At 45.1% G+C, this 18,168-nt stretch overlaps 1 protein-coding gene across 1 annotated transcript in view; it reads right to left on the reverse strand.

The window, feature by feature from the left end:
- Positions 1 to 3,522: 3,522 nt before the first annotated feature.
- The window catches only part of LOC131293778 (uncharacterized), a 52,054-nt gene continuing 37,408 nt past the window's right edge, over positions 3,523 to 18,168 (reverse strand). Inside the window, exon 5 of the mRNA XM_058321835.1 lies at positions 3,523 to 3,806. Coding sequence (XP_058177818.1) covers positions 3,523 to 3,806 — 284 coding nt within the window. The remainder of the gene's footprint in view (positions 3,807 to 18,168) is intronic.

Consider the following 18,168-nt stretch of genomic DNA (forward strand, 5'->3'; position numbering starts at 1 on the left):
CGTTGGAGGGCTATTGTCCTACCCTGCTGATGCACAGTAGATTTCAAAACAGCTTGTTTCGCATCTAAATCCTTTACTTTCCGTTCCAATTCGTTATGAGCAGCCAACAAATTATTTTTTTTATCATTTGGGTCTAGGTTTCCTACGGGCGTCTGCTGTACTGAAATTTGGGTATTTGATGAGGATGCACGTCGGTGCTTGGTGTAACATTATTTTGATTTTGTATTTGGTTGGAATGGCTACTTTTCCAGTCAACGGGTGCTTCTGGTTGTTTCTTGGTATCCCTATTGAATGGATTGAATATATTATAATACAATTACAAAACAGGTAATGGTTAGACCAAGCATATATTGAGCATTTAAACTACCAGTCGTCGAAGCGGAGCGTGGCTCATGTGGTTTGATGAACCGACAACAACATACCTCTTCTTGTACCGTGCAGTTCGAACCTCAGAAGCAGCAATCAGCAACACACACGTAAGTAGAACAACAATACTTCTTCTTCTAATAGGTTGGACGGCTGGGTTACAGTTCCTAATGTAGTGGTTTATTGGAAGGTGGAAAAACATTCTAAAGATCTGACAGAATGTTCTAAAGATGCTTGTCAATTGTTAGTTGGGCAAGCTCAGTAGGTGAGCAAGCTCAGCAGCAACAGCTCAGCTCAGTAGCAAACTGAGTGGCTGAGCTAGGTGGCTCGCTCTGCTCTGCTCAATGCAAAGAGCTACTTGACACATATTTATAACATACTACTTTTTTAAATTTCAGTCTCTTCAAGAACAAATGATGAATCAAGGCATTGAGAACAACCAGCTCCAATCGTGCTTGATCTATATAAAAATTCAAAATTTAACGCAGTGAGCACAACACTACGCCTGGTCAATACCAATAGCATACCACCTTCAGCATATACTACCGATACCGATATACACTACGAGCTTGCCTCTGCCGATAATAGTACACCAGCTTTAGTGGCACACACATCTTCCACCTCACACAAATAGATAAACACCTTGAACTTCCCACAGAAGAAGAAAGTACACCAGTTATCTGTAGGGATTGAGCTAAGATCAGATAGAAATGAAATAATTGCACGAAACGGACGGATGGATGAGTGGAAAATTTGGATGAACGGAAAATTTAACCTACTAGAAAGGAGATGGATCTGCGTTTGGAACAAAGGAAGAAAAAGCATATATACTGTAACGAGAACAAACTAAGAGCAGTCTTGTGATAGAAATTAACTTGAGCGGTTGAGATTTAAAAAAGAAAAGAAGCGAGAAAAAGATAAAATTATAGAAATGTTTCGCAGAGATCACGACACTATCCTCACACACATCCAGTACACCAGCTATCCTCTCCTATACAACCCGATTCAGCATCTGTAGGAACTACAGATCGCGAGGCATCTCCACCAAGATTGCATTCGACATCGTGTAACACGCAAGCGCTTGAAAAGAAGCTTGACGGTGTTCTCGCGGAACAAAATCGCATGCGTACATCTTTTGAGTTCGCTCTTGAAGTACTTGGTGTTGGGCCCTCAAGAGGTGTGAAAGTGCCTTTCAAATTTAGCCCTCTTCAAAACCAGGCTGAACTCGATGCGTTTGATCTTCGCCTAGGTAGCGACGAGCAGTTCCGGCGTGTTTGTTCCGGTGCAGTGCATGGAAACATGCTAATGCATTACGGAATCGACATAGTATTTTCGAAGCATTTGTTTGCAGAATGTAGTTGAACGGGTGTAGGTTTTCAAACAAACCATTGAAGCAAAGCCTCAATGAAACCTGTTCCGTGAGTTGGGCTCTGATAACAGCTGCTTTTTAACCGACCGTTTAATGGAGCAGTTTTTCATGAGAAAACTTCGATTTGCCAAACGGCGATTGAACCTCCAAGGGCTACGACAGCCGATCAGTCGAGCAAAAGCAAGAGAGATGCGCCCAATCGAAATAGATATGGCGAAGCTGGACTAAACTAGTAAACTAAATTATCATGAAATATATTTGTGTTCAAAGCAAAAACCTCAAATTAACCATTTGTTGTGTTGAGTTAAAAATTCATGGATTTTAATTCCGAACATTTTTTTATACAGTAACCACCACGGAACAACCTGTAATTAGAAGTCAAGTTGGCACAGATTCATTTTTTTCTCAGTAATATCAACAAAAATGTAGAAACAACCGATAGAGGGAGTGTAGCGGTGGCAGAGCTAGCTATTTTTGCTAGCGCCGCGGTTGCAATTTGAGGAAGACCTTCTTGGATTGTCTCCTAATTCCCTTTCTTCGGCCCCTGTCCCTTTTTACTCCCTTCGCCCATGTTTGTCCATCCGTTTAATTTCTAAGCATCTCGGACTTTGTATAGCGTACATGGCAAACAATTTGAAAATAAAATAATAATAATAATAATAATAATTGTGGAAACGAGAAGCGTTCAATTTTCCAGAACTATTTAAAACAGTGAAACATTTTTTTTGTATTCAAGCGTCATCTGATCCGTGCGAGCGGATATTGTCGAAAGCCGGACAAATTTATAGTGAAAAACGAAATCTGTTAGCACCAATGTGAAATGAAACTTTATTATTTTTATTTATTTATTGGGGTATGACAAACGCTGCCGTATTGTTAGAGCCAACATGCTCTGGTTAGGGCATTTCCTCCCTACGGTTAGGCCTTATCCCGGGCTTTCTCGGTTGTTATAACTCATGTGCGGGGTTGGTGTGTGTTGATTTACTATTGCAGTATGTGGTGTGATGAGGTGCGTCGGTTTTTCTATTGCTGGGATGGTGTGTGGGAATCCGGGGGTGGGTATGTATGAACCGGGTACGGAGCTTCTTGGCGGCTGATTTGCGCCTTTTGTCACTGGCAGCGCTCCTTCTGCCCTCGCCTATTTCAGGTCAGCCGAATTACGAATATCCTACGGATAAAACCAAAGGAAAAAGAACCAGAAAAAAAACAGATAAAAACCCAGACAACAACGCACAAGTCTGCCTCCCTATGGTACGGCGATACTCCCTGCTCTATGTGACTCCACAAACCGGTCTGGTCTCCGTGGGACAGATCTAATTAGACACAGGACATGTAAGGCTGTACGAAATTACACAACTTGGGCTGGGGAAGGGATAGGGTTTGGGAGGAATAAGGGATGGGAATCATAGGACCAAGCCGGTGTCTCTTGCATAGCGGTATATTATCCTCATGAACGCGATGTCCCTGCTCGCCAATATGTCGCGTATTGGAGTACCCGGCCGTCGGCCGATCCTCTCGGTCTCACCCCACAGAGCTGGTCGTGCGGTCTCGAGCTCCACGCAGGACCAAAGAAGGTGGTCCACATCATGGAATCCGAAACCACAGCCGCAGACTTTTGTCGTCGCCAGATTTATACGCTGTAGATGAGCACCCAACGCAAAATGATTCGACATAAGCCGAGACATCATACGGATGAATACCCTATCCACAGGGAGCCCACCAAACCAGGACCGCAAAGAGACCTTTGGGGAGATCGAGTACAGGAAGCGCCCCAGCTCGTCCGCATCCTACATGCTCTGCCAGCGGGCTAGGCAGAGTTGCTGTGGGGAGCGCAGGTACTCATGGGATGAGATTGGACGGTCATAGAGTGCACCCTGCCGGACTCCTTTTTTGGCCAACGTATCCGCCTTCTCATTGCCGGGGATTCCACAGTGAGAGGGTATCCAAATAAGTGATATGCGAAAGGCCTTGTCAAATATGGAGACTAGGGTCTCAATAATTTTCTTCACAAAGTAGTCGTGGCTCTTTAGGGCTTTCACGGACTTAAGTGCTTCGATGGCGCTTAGACTATCTGTGAAAATAAAATAGTGGTGGAATAATGGTGGACACGAATATCTCGATTCAAAAGATGGATGATTTCAATTATGAAATCTGGCGATTTCGACTGGAGTTGTTGCTGACCAAGGAAGGATTGATCGACGTTGTGAAACATGAGAAGCCTGATACGCCTGATGCTAATCCATCGTTATGGATCATTAAAGATGGTAAGGCTAGAGCTCTCATTGGTTTGTCCATCGATGACAACCAAGCATGTCACGTCATCCGTTCCGCAAGAGCGAGAGAAATGTGGGAAGCTCTGCGGAAACACCATGTACGAGCCACGCTATCCTTCAAAATTCACGTACAGTTGTCCAACCAACTCTCAAGTATGGGTGTTTCGAACGCATAAACCGCTGTTTAAACACGGCTGGAATTCCCGGTGGCGGGAACTGGAAAAAGTAGCCCGGTTTCGACAAAATATCCAGCGAGAACGAGCTTATTCGTCCGATCTTTCAAATTGAAGCTTTGTTTACGTTTTAGTTTGTTTACGTGAGTTAACACCTTGTTGACGGGAGACGAAAATCTTCGTCTGTTTTTGACTCAACGTTGAGGACGGAAAGACGGACATGTACGTTGCACGCATACCATTGCATAGTCGAGCATTCGGGTTTTTGGTTCGTTTCGTCGTATCCGTTTCGATCGGTCGTTCGTTACCGGAGCGGCTGGCCCCGGTGACAGCAGCTAGTTTTGGGGAAAAAACGCCCGTCAACAAAGTGTTAAGTTGGCGGCAGGTAAAAGTGGAATTGTGAATCATTATCAAATATAAAGTTTATGAATGGTGTTGTTGGGTTCCTCCTCCAAAATTTTGCGTAAAAGACTACTTGCATTTTGATTTCTCTCCAACAACATCGGCCGCATCCATATACGTTGCCTATACCGACATTGTTGTAGCAAGCGAATGAAACTTTTCATGAAACGTTTCAATTAAGCAACTGCATCCGTTCCCGCCAGGTCGTAGTTTTGCATTTTCTAAACACAGCGGGAACGAAATCGGGTTTTTTCATATGGAGTTTCCCGTCGTCCAGCGCGATTCCCGCTGGCTGGCAAGAATATTCGGCTAAACCTCAAACGGTGGTTGCAGTGCTGACCCGCCACTGCCGAATATTCGTGCGATTCCCGCTGTGTCTAGCCGTCGCTTAACGCTCGTAACGCTCCGTCCCACGAGAATCGAAATATTTCACGGAATCCTCGGGCCTGCGGTCAACTCCGGGTTAAGCCGGGGGTGGGGTCCAAAGTGCGTTCGCCCAATATAAAAACGAACGCACGTTAAGCTTAAGTCCGCACGTTAAGCTTAAGACGGCATGTTAGGCTTAAGACCTGCAGAGGGAATAAATATAGTGAAGATTTTAAAACGTGCCACTAAGGCCGCTCACAGGAAAGAAGCAGGTTGCATTTGCTACATTGGGAGATGCACTAAAAGAATATTGGCTGATAGCCGTTATTTTGTCCAACCTCCATAAATCGTACGAAGCTTTGATCACCCCTCTAGAAAGCCGACCCGAAGAGATCTTGAACCGCGCGAGTCGAGAGACATGACCATAGAATTGGAGTACAATCTTGTGAGGTTGCAAGAACAAAGCAACCTGTGAAGAAGAAAAAGTTAGAACAGGATCGACTATCGAAAAAGACGGAGGACCAAAATACTAACAAACGGTTGAACAGATGGCGCATTTGGTGGATGAAAATGCTGAAGTAGAAGTAAGTGTAAGCTTTTTTTTATGAAGAGGAAACCTATCATAGGCATCAGGTCCCCTTCTGTCGTTTCGTGCTCTTTGGACCACTGTGGTTGCGCATCAGGCATGCAACAGCCACGCGCAGTGCTTTGGACGTCGCATACTGGACATGCGGGAACCATGACGACAAGAACTCACCTTGCACGGTCGGCTGTATGGTTCAGTTAAGGATCTTGACGATTCAGTGCCTGGGGTAATTGTAATGCGTTATCCCCGTCTATCGATAAGTGTCGTGTTCCGTCGTTAGCAAGATCTGGGGTCCAAGTCTCGTGTGACTACCATGTGGACAATTGCGACAAATTTTGGAGCGCGCGGAAACAATCTGTGATCTTGGCGTGTTACTTGACAAGCGTCTCAGTTTTAGGCCGCATATGGAAAATGTTTTAAGTAAGCTGTTAGGTTTAATTTTTCGTCTGACCAAGGAATTTCGCGACCCACTTACCATTATGGCTTTGTACGAGGGGGGACCCAAAAGAAACGGGAATTTTTTAGTAGGGAGGGTAGGCGGAATTCTGAATACGATTGTTGATTGTTTGAACATTTTCGTCCGTTTTTGAATTTGGGGGGCCAAAACGACGTTGGCCTCAGTTCCACTTGGCCATCTCACAAAATCGCCGACAAAAAAAAAATCGTTTCACTCAAAGGCGAGCGGATGCACTCACAGCAAGCAAACTTTGCGTACTGATCAACGAAATCCTAAGCTTTTTAAAATAAGTGTTCACGCCGTAAGTCAGCTCAATGTCTCTTCATAGCAGGATTAATCAGTAACCACATCGATGCGCCTAACTTATTGAGCGGAGTCAATACCGAAGGAGAAGAACAAAGAGACGTAACGAACGCACACATCCTACTTTACGCCATACAAGATGAATTTTTGTAGATTGAACGTCGCACCAGCTGCACAAAGCCCGCGGGCGTGTGTGTGCGGATGGACGGCCAGGTGCGAACGATTTATTAAAGAGTGCTTGAAGAGGGAATGATTGCGAAAAGTGAATGTGTGACACCTTCCCCTTCCTCCTACCTACGGCAACTCAAATCGACGAGCATGCCGGATTCACACTGCGGTGCCGTTCAATAAATCGGCAGGTCACTCGACCATACCGGCAGTTGTGCCGTCGGCGAACAAGAGACCTGAGCAAGCTGCTATATCTTCCACACCCGATACAATCTCGTCTCTCCCCAAGAGAATCGACGAGCTCTACGAGAAGATTGAACTCCTGGCCATCAAACTGGACTGGGAGCGTGAAACTCGGCAAGCGCTGCTCAGGGAGGGTAAGCAGTAGCAGCAGCCAGGGGAGCAACAGCAGCAGCAGAAGCCGCAGTAGCCGACGCCCATACTCGGCTACGAGGACTATAAGTTAGCTGGTCGAGAGTCGAAAAACTGCAGCCGCCAAGGCAAAAACCAAGACCGATTCGAGGCCGCAGTACGGTAGCGACAAATCGCAGCAAAGAAATCTGCGGCCGGCAATGATTAAGGTAGCGACTGCGGGAGGCACGTCCTACCTGGATCTCTACATGCGCATAAGATCATCAGGCGACTCTCTCCTGCAGGAGTTAGAAGGGAAGCGGTCGGCGGTTCGCTATCCCTGAAGAGCGGGATGGATGGCGAGGCGGTTATTATTATTATTATTTGTTATTTATTGGGTCCATCGGACATTATAAGTCTACATGAACACTTATGAACTATTCAACGCAACTAGGCAAAACGCGCACGCAAAGAGTCACAGAAAGTTACTTGGGACATGTCAAAGCTAAAGAGGTCTGAATCCTATATAATAATTTTCCTTCCGAGGGTCGACCATGGCCCAACAAACACGCGCGCGAAAAGTAACCCTTATTCGATCGAAGTCTGATTCGATGTCGCTACTAATTCAAAATCAGAAAACTGGGCTTGCTTAACAAAACCGACCCTTCTGTGCGTAATTGTTGGAATTTTGTGTTCTTAGTGTGTGTAAGAGTGAGAGAAAGAAGTGTGTGTAAGAGTGAGAAAGAGTAGATGGGAGATGGGAGATGGGCGGTTCGTGGTGGTTGGTGGGCTGTTCGTGGTGGTTGGTGGGTGGTTGGTGGTGGTTGGTGGGCGGTTGGAGGTGGGTGAATGGTCATCAGTGGTGGTAGATGGGTGGTGGGAGGAAGTTGGTGGGGTGGGGTGGTGGGTGGCTGGAAATGGGTGGTGGAAGGTGAGAGGTGAGAGTTGGGTAAATAATGGACATAGAGAGGTGAACAAAGAAAGAGAGGGATTGGGTGAGAATGAGAGGGATGGGGAGAAAACGAGAAAGAAAGAAAGAGAGAGTGAGAGGAGAGAGGAAGAAAGAGCGAGAATGCGAGCGGCATAGGACGGTATGTCCGAGCTGTGCGAGCAGGTAGCTTTACCTTCCGCGAAACGAACTACGCAAGAGATGGGGGATAGTTGCTTCCGCGATACACAGAAGGTGAGGGATAGCAAGTGGAAGAGTGTGCTGGCCGTCGAGTCGATACTGCGCTTTTCGCGAATCATCACACACATGGAAGGGTTCTACAGTACGAACGAATGAAAGAAGAAACCGGAAACGAGGGGAATAGCTCCAGCACGTATGGTCTAGAGAGAGAAGGATGTGCACCGGCAACATTGACTGTTCGGTAAGCTCAGGCTGCGAGTAAGTGCTTTTGACTTCTTTGAATTGTTTTGTTCCTGTTTGAGTTGATTTGTGCTATTGGCCGAAACAATGCCCAATTTAAATTTCCATAATGTGGATTATCATGCGTAGCAGGAGTTTCATGCTTAATTTACACGAGACGTAACAGATTTAAAAAAACACGCACGAATGTCAGTTTTGCTGTCACTTTTTTTTCGTTTCGTATCGATGCTACTATTCGTGAGCCGATCCAAATGAAAGCGCATTCAGTGTTGATTTGAATGTTCAACTGTAAAAAATTACAGAGAGGAGGAATATGTTCACCGTAATCTTTTGAACAAACATTAAACATCATCACAAACAACTATTTTCCATCGGCTTGGAATCAATACCAGTTGCGCAAATTTTTGCAAACCTATTTGTCACTCGACGACCGAAAACACATTTGCGCAGATTTTGCATGTGCTGTGTGGCACAGAAACTGGTACAATATGCTGTAATTCGGTTCAAGCCCCTGTCTTCGAAAAACCTCCTACTAACCGAGCTGTTCGATAGACGCGTTTGGTTTTTTGGTTACATTTTGCGATATAACAGTGCTTTCGCATACATATCGATGGGGGCTTCAATTAAAGGGAGACATCTTGCGCGTGAAGATCAGGCACTGGTCGAACAGAGAGAGAGTCAGATTATTTCGTAATTTTTTATCCCGCAATTCGTATTTGTATTTGAACCCACTTACCGCTCGGTAATTGTCAACACAATATACCTTCTGCGGAAAGACCTAGAAACTGTAACAGGGACGGCATGGAAGCTACAATGCCAGGGACTGCTGACGGGCCAGGTACCTGGCCTAAAAATCCTAGTTCTCATTATAAAACTTCGGTCATGGCATTAACTGGTTCTGATTGGCCGAAATTGTGGCGGTGGTGGCCACCGCACTTCCTCCTCGAGCAGAACGGCTGGTAGTTCGGTGTTTTGGCGGTCGTTGCTTTTGGAAGGGAGATCTGAGGAAGATGTGCATTTATTTATCTTTATTTACAAAGTTTTATTCTCGTCTGTTGCTACCCTACTACCCGTTCATGCTGAGTTTTGTTTTACGTGGTGCTATTTTTAAAAACGCAGTTTTGACGCAGATTTTTAAAAACGCTATGTTCAGTCGGCTAAAGCGATGCATACAAACTCAATCGCACTCGCTCAGCGATAAGCCCTCTGTTTATATCGTTTAGCTACATCGTGGTGTTCTTTCATTATGTTCTTGTTTTACAAAGATGTTTACTTCGACAAAGTTGTTTCTCTAGAGAATATCTTTCGTTTGCACGCCCACCGTTGCCTGCCCCCGCGTCGTGGATACCCATCGTTGAGCAATGCATTTTCACTCTGATTTCCTGCCTCGCTCACGCTCACGTTCTGCATGTCACTTGTGTTTTGTTTATATCTAGCCCAATCATATTCGTTAACCGCCAGTCTAATTCGATTTTTATTATTAATTGTGACGAACAGTATTGCTTCGTAACATAGTTCTTTTCAGAGCGTACATTTGCCGTCAGAAACGTATTATTGTGACCGTTTTATTTGAGAAAACCAAAAGTGTTCAAGATCTCTGAACTAAACCTTCGGAACAGAAGTGGGGCATTGGCGTTTGCACAATGTACAGAGATTTTTACAGAGATCTTTGTTTTGAAGAGTCCAATGAAAGTTCGTCCGATGATAAATTTATTGATCAGGGTACTAACTTCGTGGGAGCAAATAGGGAGCTAATCGAGGCTATGAAGAGAGTTGATAAGGAGAGGATGATGGAGGAACTCGATATCCCCAACATGAAATGGTCGTTTAATCCGCCGTCGGCACCTCACTTCGGTGGGGCCTGGGAGAGGATGATACAAACGGCGAAGAAAATACTAGAGGGCATGCCTTTTCATCATCTACCAACCGACCCGATACTTAAGGGAATGCTGGTCGAAGCAGATGGAATAATCAATGCCCGCCCCCTCACCCATGTACGCATTGATCGTCAGGTAGAGGCGCCACTCACATCAAACCACTTCCTCCTGGGTTCATCAACCGGGGGAAAGCCCCTTCTTCCGCTGGATGACTCACCAATAGCACTAAAAACCAATTGGAAGGCTGCACAGATCTATGCGGATGTCCTGTGGAAACGATGGGTGAAGAGCTACCTACCGACGCTTAAGCGAAAAACAAAGTGGTTCGAGCCAGTCGAGCCCAATAAGGTGGGCGACGCCGTTCTCATCGTGGACGAGAGCCTTCCGTGAAACTGCTGGCCACGCGGAATTGTAGAGAAGATAAAGATCTCACGAAACGGTGTAGTTAGAAGCGTGTGCTGACGGCGAAGGGAACGAGACTAGAGCGGCCGGCGGTCAAATTCGCCAAAATACAGATCGAACGAGAGGAGAGTACGTTGGAGGCAACGCACGGAGGGGAGTGTCAATAATTTGCTGACAAAATAACGGAACAGCACAACCATCAAAAGCTCTCCCACCACTAGCATCGTCCGGTTGCGGAGAGCAACTACGGACGGGGTGTTATGAATGGAGGTCGTGGTGTTGGAAACGGTAGCAGCAGTAATGAGTACGGTACGCATTTCGCGCACAGCCAAAGGTAAGGGGGCTAGGAGACAGCGAGGGAACGCACCAGCCGGACGAACAATAGTTAGTTGTGGGAAATAAAGGCCAATAAAATAAGAAAACTGGCTAGTTGAATACAATATTTAAATGTTCAACTTCATAAGCAAGACGTAAAGTCCGCCGAATTGAACCTACGATGTCTGAAGAAAGATCGGGAATGTTAGCACAATTGGATTCCCATGCAGTCCGTACAACCGGCTATGCAGTAGATATATATTACGCCTTTAGCACAAAGAGCGACGGTCTTGCCCAAGCGATACTCACATACTTCCAATACACCTTTTACCTACTTTAATTACTCGACGGTCCAATCCACAGAACGAAGCGGAGCTGATGAACGCCATCGCAGGAGCAGCTTCGTTAATTACTCCATCTGATTGTGCAGGCTATATGTGCAATATGTGGTTATATATCACAAAATGCCTCAGAAAGGAAGCAATTATGCACCAAACACAATGTACAAATGTAAATAAGAATGTTTTGAAAAGGCGACCTTTATGAAAATAAATATTAAAGCTCTTTATGGAAATTAATATTTTCGTTTACAATTTTCAGAAAGAATTTCTCGAGACATTTTAAAGAACTTTCCAGCCAAAATAAAAAAATTTCGAAAATATTGATACGTAACGGAAAATTCAAACCACGAAAAGAAGCATTCACCTCTACAATCGACTCTTTGAACAAAAGGCGCTCACAAAAGGCTCGGAAAAATGACTGCCGCTAAAAGGTGCGGCGAACGGTCTAATAGGTGCGGTCAACGCGCAAAGGGCGCTCCCATTATCTTAGAACGGTCTGTCATCTTCTTAATGCTTTGGATGGCGTTGCTAAACGGCGCTCGCGTTGTCTTAATAGCTCCGGCGATCGTATTAATGTTTTGGAACGGTGTCACTACAGGCCTTGGCCATCGCGCTAAACAGTGGTAGGTAAAAGGTGTAATAGCACCTGCGATCGGATTAATATTTAGGACGGTGTCACTAAAAGCATTGGCCATCGCGCTAAACGATAGTAAAAGGTGTATAATAACATCGAAAATCATGTTGTTAATGAAATTGTAACAATTGCAAACATATACCCACCATCCCCTTCAATGGTACCACTTCCAATGCTGTTCTAATTGGAACACTCTGAATTACTTAACTTACGTTCGCATATGACTAATGATATTAATTAGAATTTAAATGTCATCAAATGTTCATATTTTGTCAACGAATTTCAGAATCAGAATGCTTCTTGTTCGGATCCCTGCTCCAGTTCGGATTCAAGGTAACACAAAGGCCTACTAGCCAAACGCGATGCACGGGAGGGTAAATTCCACACCACGATTCACTCTGCGAAACGATCCAGGCACTGTACAGTATTGTACAATACGGCCTGCTCTACTATAACAATAACAGAAAATCGAAATACACTGCGACAAGTTTATGATGTAACTTGTAAACTGGCGGATAAAATTGACAATTTGCAACAAACAATGTTCTATAGCCGCACTTCAGAAAACTTTCTAAATTTGAATTATCAATTGGTCTCTCTCTGGATTGGATCTGAATTTTAATTATCAGTTGCAAAGCCCGGGTAACCACCACTGATACGGGAGGTATAATAGTGACGAACAACGAACATTGTCATACGGAGCACCTTCGAAAGGACTACAATACGAGAAAGTCTTTCGATTTCGAAAGGCCCGGTCAACACCATCCTGCGCGACGTTTTGGGGCTGAAGCGGGTGAAGTCCCGCTTGGTACCCAAATCGCCCAACTTGTGAGAAGCGGAATCGGCAGGAGACGTGCCAGACGATGATTGAGGACTACGCGGGAAAGCTCTGCAATATAATCACTGGCGATGAGACGCATACGACCCCGAGACCACCGACCAGTCCAGCGAGTACCGTGCCCCGAACGAGCCGAGGCCCAAGCCGTCGCGCCAGAGCCGCTCGAAGATCAAAGTGATGTTAACGGTGTTCTTTGACTGCCAGGGGATGGTGCACCATGAATGTTTGCAAAAGGGGCAAACAGCTAACAAAGATTAATAGCTGAGTGTTATGCGGCGGCTTCTGAACACCATCCGGCAAAAGCGGCCGGATTTGTGACGCCGGACAACCGTTGGTTCTTGCACCACGACAACGCACCCTCCCATACGGCCATCATTGTGTGTAATTTTTTAGCGAAAACCAGCACGCATGCGCAACCGCCGTATTCACCAGATTTGGCACCGGCAGGCTTCTGGTTGTTTAACAAATTGAAACGGCCGCTTCGGGGACACAGGTTCGAGACCATCGAAGCCATAGATGCCGCAGCGAGGGCGGAGCTGAGAGCCATCCCTGCCTCGACCTTTAAAACCTGTTTCGAGGAGTGGGAGAAGCGGTGGAGGAAGTGCATTGGCTCGGAGGGGGATTATTTTGAGGGGGACGAGGTAGAGACTGAACAATAAAACCACCGTTAAAAAAAAAAACACTGCAGCTTATTTTTTGGACACAGCATCTTACACTGAAGTACAGTTTTGTTAAGTGTAAAACTTTTGCCGACTCAATCAAACAAAATGAGGCGTGAATCTGAAGCTGTGCGTTCGATTGGACAACAATTTGTAGATAAACGATTTCAGCGAGTTGCCGCCGAGTTGAACACCATAATGCAGGCTTCTTAGTTGACATACGTTTGCAGGGACGTATACAAATTAAACGCAAAATTGTTCAAAAATACATAAGAATAGCTTGAAAGTATTTTTTTTTTTTTTTATGTGGCACGACATCCCCTAGTGGGGCAAGGCCTCTCTCCGAAGAGAGTTTGTGTGACCGAAAGACGGTATATTATAGATCGGTGGTCAGCCGTTCGTAATACCGGAGGGTGCTAGACTCGAGATTCGATCCCACACCTGTGGTGTGGTGTTTCCTCGCGCTACCGCTGCGCCATGGGCATCCCCAACTTTAAAGTATACCAAAATAATAATGTTTATGGTTCTTGGAGTCTTACAATGTATCAAAACCACAATTACTTTAGTTTTTCCTTATGTTTCGGCTTGAGGCAACCCAGACCCGTTAGAGACATAGTCGGATGAGTTAGAGACAAAATGAGATGCGTCAGAGGCAACTGTCAATGAGCTATTTCAATACCAGTTGCTTTAGAGACAACAGTTGATGAGCTATTTCAAAATAAGTAAAAATATTTTGCGTTAGAGGCAAAATCACCCGCTTTCGTGGCAAAGTTGGCTGGCAAAGCCTGTATAAAGAAGCCACAACTTGGTATTTACGGCTATGGTAACTTCTCGGTGCTTTTTATACAACTATCTTTCAAAATTTAAACGTAGGTTTTGTGATCCATTACCAAAGTTTACTTCACACATATGCGATACTAATACTCCGACGATTGAGATTCTCTGGGTGCATGTGCGGAACGTTACTGTCTTTGGAGTATTCTACCTACCGCCAGATCAGAGCAAACCCCAAAAAAAACCCCAAAGCAAAAAAAACCCCAAAGCAAAAAACCCAATCGTTATCGAAGCCTTTTGTTCCTCACTACGCTTAATCACAGAAAAATACGAAAAAGAGACCATCCTGCTGCTAGGGGATTTCAAGCAATCTTCGTTGTATTGGGAATACGATGAACACGGAATACTAACTATCGACCAAGCACGCTCCCGCATTACAACGACTACAACCATGCTACTAGACGAATTATACTTTGCTGGACTCTCTCAACTTAATAATACCGTTCAGTATTGGCAGGCACAGTATTGAACCTGATATTCGCAACTGACTCACTAGTTCTTTATAATGCGGTTATTATTGATCGCGCTACCGACTGGCTGCTTGATGAAGATGCCTACCATCCGAGCTTAGTTTTATATTTAAAGCTACCAGCCGAGCCCACACCTGATGATCAATCTAATGATCAATTGTTATTCAACAACTCCGCAAAACGAAAGACAACTTATTGCGGAAATACCGTAGAACGAATATAGACACGGATAAAGTACGGTACAATGGGGCAAAACCGGACTATAGAAGGTTCAATTCTGTGCGATATCATTGTTATATTAGCAATATACAGTTACGATCCCTGCGTCAGCCAAAAAAGGTATGGAATTACGTGAACACAAAACGTTGCTCCCGGTCCATTCAGAATTCGATGACATTCAATGGAAAGACTGCAGAGGGTAACCATAATATAAGTGAGCTGTTTAGGGATAAGTTTATGAGCAAATTTAGGGCAGACCCAGTTTCGGAGCAGTCGTTCCATAATTCGCTGATATACGAGGGGGACCCAAAAGTAACGGGAATTCGGCCGTAGGGAGAGGACGCGGAGTAGGGGGTCGGGTTCAATATATATATATATTTTTTTGAAGTGTCACCTTTCCTCAATCAGTATGCAAAATATCGTCGCTTAGAGTGCACCCGTTCGGCTTCTAAAATTGTTTCAGTCCAACTTTTTTTATTTTTTATTTTTAAAAAGCGCGCCAAGTGAAGTCGAACATCAAGACAATGTTGGTGTTTCTTCGATTGCAGAGGTGTTGTGCATGCATAATTTGTTCCTCCAGGCCAAACGGTCAACCAACACTTCTACTTAGAGGTTTTGGGGAGGTTGAGGGAAAATATCCAAAAGAAAAAACCGGATCTTAGGCGCACAGGTGACTGGTTCTTCCATCACGACAACGCACCTGCCCACACATCGCTGTCCGTGAAGCAGTTCTTGGCAAGTAACAGCATGGCATCAATTGTTCATCCTCCCTATTCACCGGACCTTGCCTCCTGTGACTTTTTTTTGTTCCCAAAACTTAAAAAGGACATGAAAGGAAAACGATTTGAGAGCGTAGAAGAGGTGAAACGAAAATCGCTGGAAAGCATGAAGACTATCACAGAAAGTGAATTTTTTAACTGTTTCGAACAATGGAAGAAGCAATTAGACAAGTGCATTACAGTTGAGGGATATTACTATGAAGGTGATAAAAATTTGGTGTAAAAAAGTTAATAAATAAAAAAGTTATAGCCAAATTCCCGTTTCTTTTGGGTCCCCCCGCGTATGTACAAAATGACGTTACGAGCTTTCATATAAATGACATAAATCTAACGACAGAGTCAATTATAGCGGCCATCGCAGGTATCAAGAGGTCATTCATACCAGGATCGGACGGTATCCCTTCCATAGTCATTAAGAAATGTTCCAACGTACTTGCTGGACCTCTGTTGAGCCTATTCCAGCTGTCACTCCAGTTGCATGTATTTCCGACTGCGTGGAAATCTTCGTTCATGACTCCTATCTTCAAAAAGGGTATCAAAACGGAGGCTGACAACTATAGAGGACCAGTCGATAGCGATTTAGAAGTTCATTTTTGATGGTGGTGTATTAACACTAGAATCAAAATTGGGGTCATTTTGACCCCAACGCAGTTTTCGATTTTAACATCTCGAAAACGGCTGAATGGGACGGAAGCGTGTTTTGATGCTCTTCAACAGAATGTTGGAGCTCAACACCGTGCCGGAGGATTGGAGAGAGATGAGAGTCATCGCCAAATTGAATCCTGGTAAACCGCCATCAAGACATGAATCCTACAGACCTATCGCTATGATTTCATGCTTACGGAAGCTCTTCGAGAAGTTGATCCTTTTTCAACTAGAGAGGTGGCTCGAATCAAGCAACCTTCTCTCCAATACCCAGTTTGGTTTTCGCAAGGGTAAAGGGACAAACGACTGCCTCGCGCTATTGGTAACCGAAATAGAGATGGCCCACTCTCGCAAAGAGATGATGGCCTCGGTATTCTTAGATATAAAGGGGGCCTTCGACTCAGTATGTGTCGATATTCTATGCCAAAAACTGCAGTCGGCGGGGCTTAGCCCGCGACTCAATAACATGGTATATAACCTCCTTTCGACCAAGGCAATGAATTTCGAGCACAACCAAACAAAGGTTAGACGGCTCAGCTTCCGGGGCCTTCCGCAAGGATCCTGCTTGAGCCCCCTATTATACAATTTCTACGTGCGGGATATTGACTCATGTATAGCGCCAAACTGCACACTTAGGCTACTGGCAGACGACGGGGTGGTCTCAGTCTCCAGCAAGACCATCACCGGTTTACAAATCCCCTTGCAATCCACACTGGATAATCTAACCACGTGGGCGGACGGCCTAGGTATCGAATTTTCGCCTCAAAAAACGGAAATGCTGGTGTTCTCATTCTCATATAACACGGAGAGCAACAGACAGAAAAACATGGTTAACCCGGTCTTTGATGTCTTTCTCTATGGCACAAAAATCACAATTGCCAGAACCTTTAGATACCTAGGCGTATGGTTCGATTCGAAAAATGTGTGGAGGACACATGTCAATGACTTACTACAGAAATGTAGTAAGAGGATCAACTTCTTGAGGGCAGTCTCGGTATTTTGGTGGGGAGCCCACCCCTCCGATCTCCTGAGGCTATACCAGAGCACGGTGCTGTCCGTCTTGGAATATGGTTGCATCTGCTTCCACTGGGCGGCCAAGACGCACTTGATCAAGCTCGAGGGTATCCAGTACCGTTGTTTGCGTATTGCTCTAGGAAGCATGAAATCAACGCACACTATGTGCTGGAAGTGATGTCCGGAGTGATGCCGCTGATTCTTCGTTTCACCCAGCTTTCGCTTCGCCTTCTTATCCAAGTCAGTGTATCTAATCCCTTAGTGATAGAGAATTTTGAGTAGCTACTAGAGATGGGCCCAAAATGCAAAACCATGAAAACTTTTCATGATTTCCTATCACTTCAGGTCTACCCTAGCTCTCCCCCTGTTGCATATCGTGCTGCTCTCCCAGAATCTTACAATTCTCTGATTACTATAGACACCTCATTCAAGGAGGAAACCAAGGAAATCCCAGATTCCCAAAGGCAGGATGTCTATTCCCAGCATTTTTGTGAAGAAGTTTGGCCACCTCCCGACGGCCAGCACGTTTTACACAGACGGCTCCTCCTCGCACGAAGGTACGGGTTTCGGAGTGTTTAACCACACCTCCGAGATCTTCCATAAACTGCGCCAGCCATGCTCCGTCTACATTGCAGAACTGGTAGCCATCTTTCATGCACTGATGATCATCAGCGCGAGACCACCTGACACTTTTCACATTTTCACAGACAGTCTAAGTGCTGTGGAAGCGCTAAGCTCAGCCAAGTCTCTTAAGAGCAAAGATCACCATTATTCATAAAATACACGACGTCTTGTGCTCAATGTTTGATAAAGCGTTCAGGATATCGCTAATATGGGTTCCAGCGCATTGCGGTATTGTGGGCAACGAAATGGCCGACATTCTAGCCAAACGCGGAGCCCACGAGGGCAGCTTCTTTGAGAGGCCGATTCCGCCTCACGAGTTCCTCTCCATGCCACA

This window comes from Anopheles ziemanni, chromosome 2, assembly GCF_943734765.1.
Source record: "Anopheles ziemanni chromosome 2, idAnoZiCoDA_A2_x.2, whole genome shotgun sequence".
Taxonomy (NCBI): Eukaryota; Metazoa; Arthropoda; class Insecta; order Diptera; family Culicidae; genus Anopheles; species Anopheles ziemanni.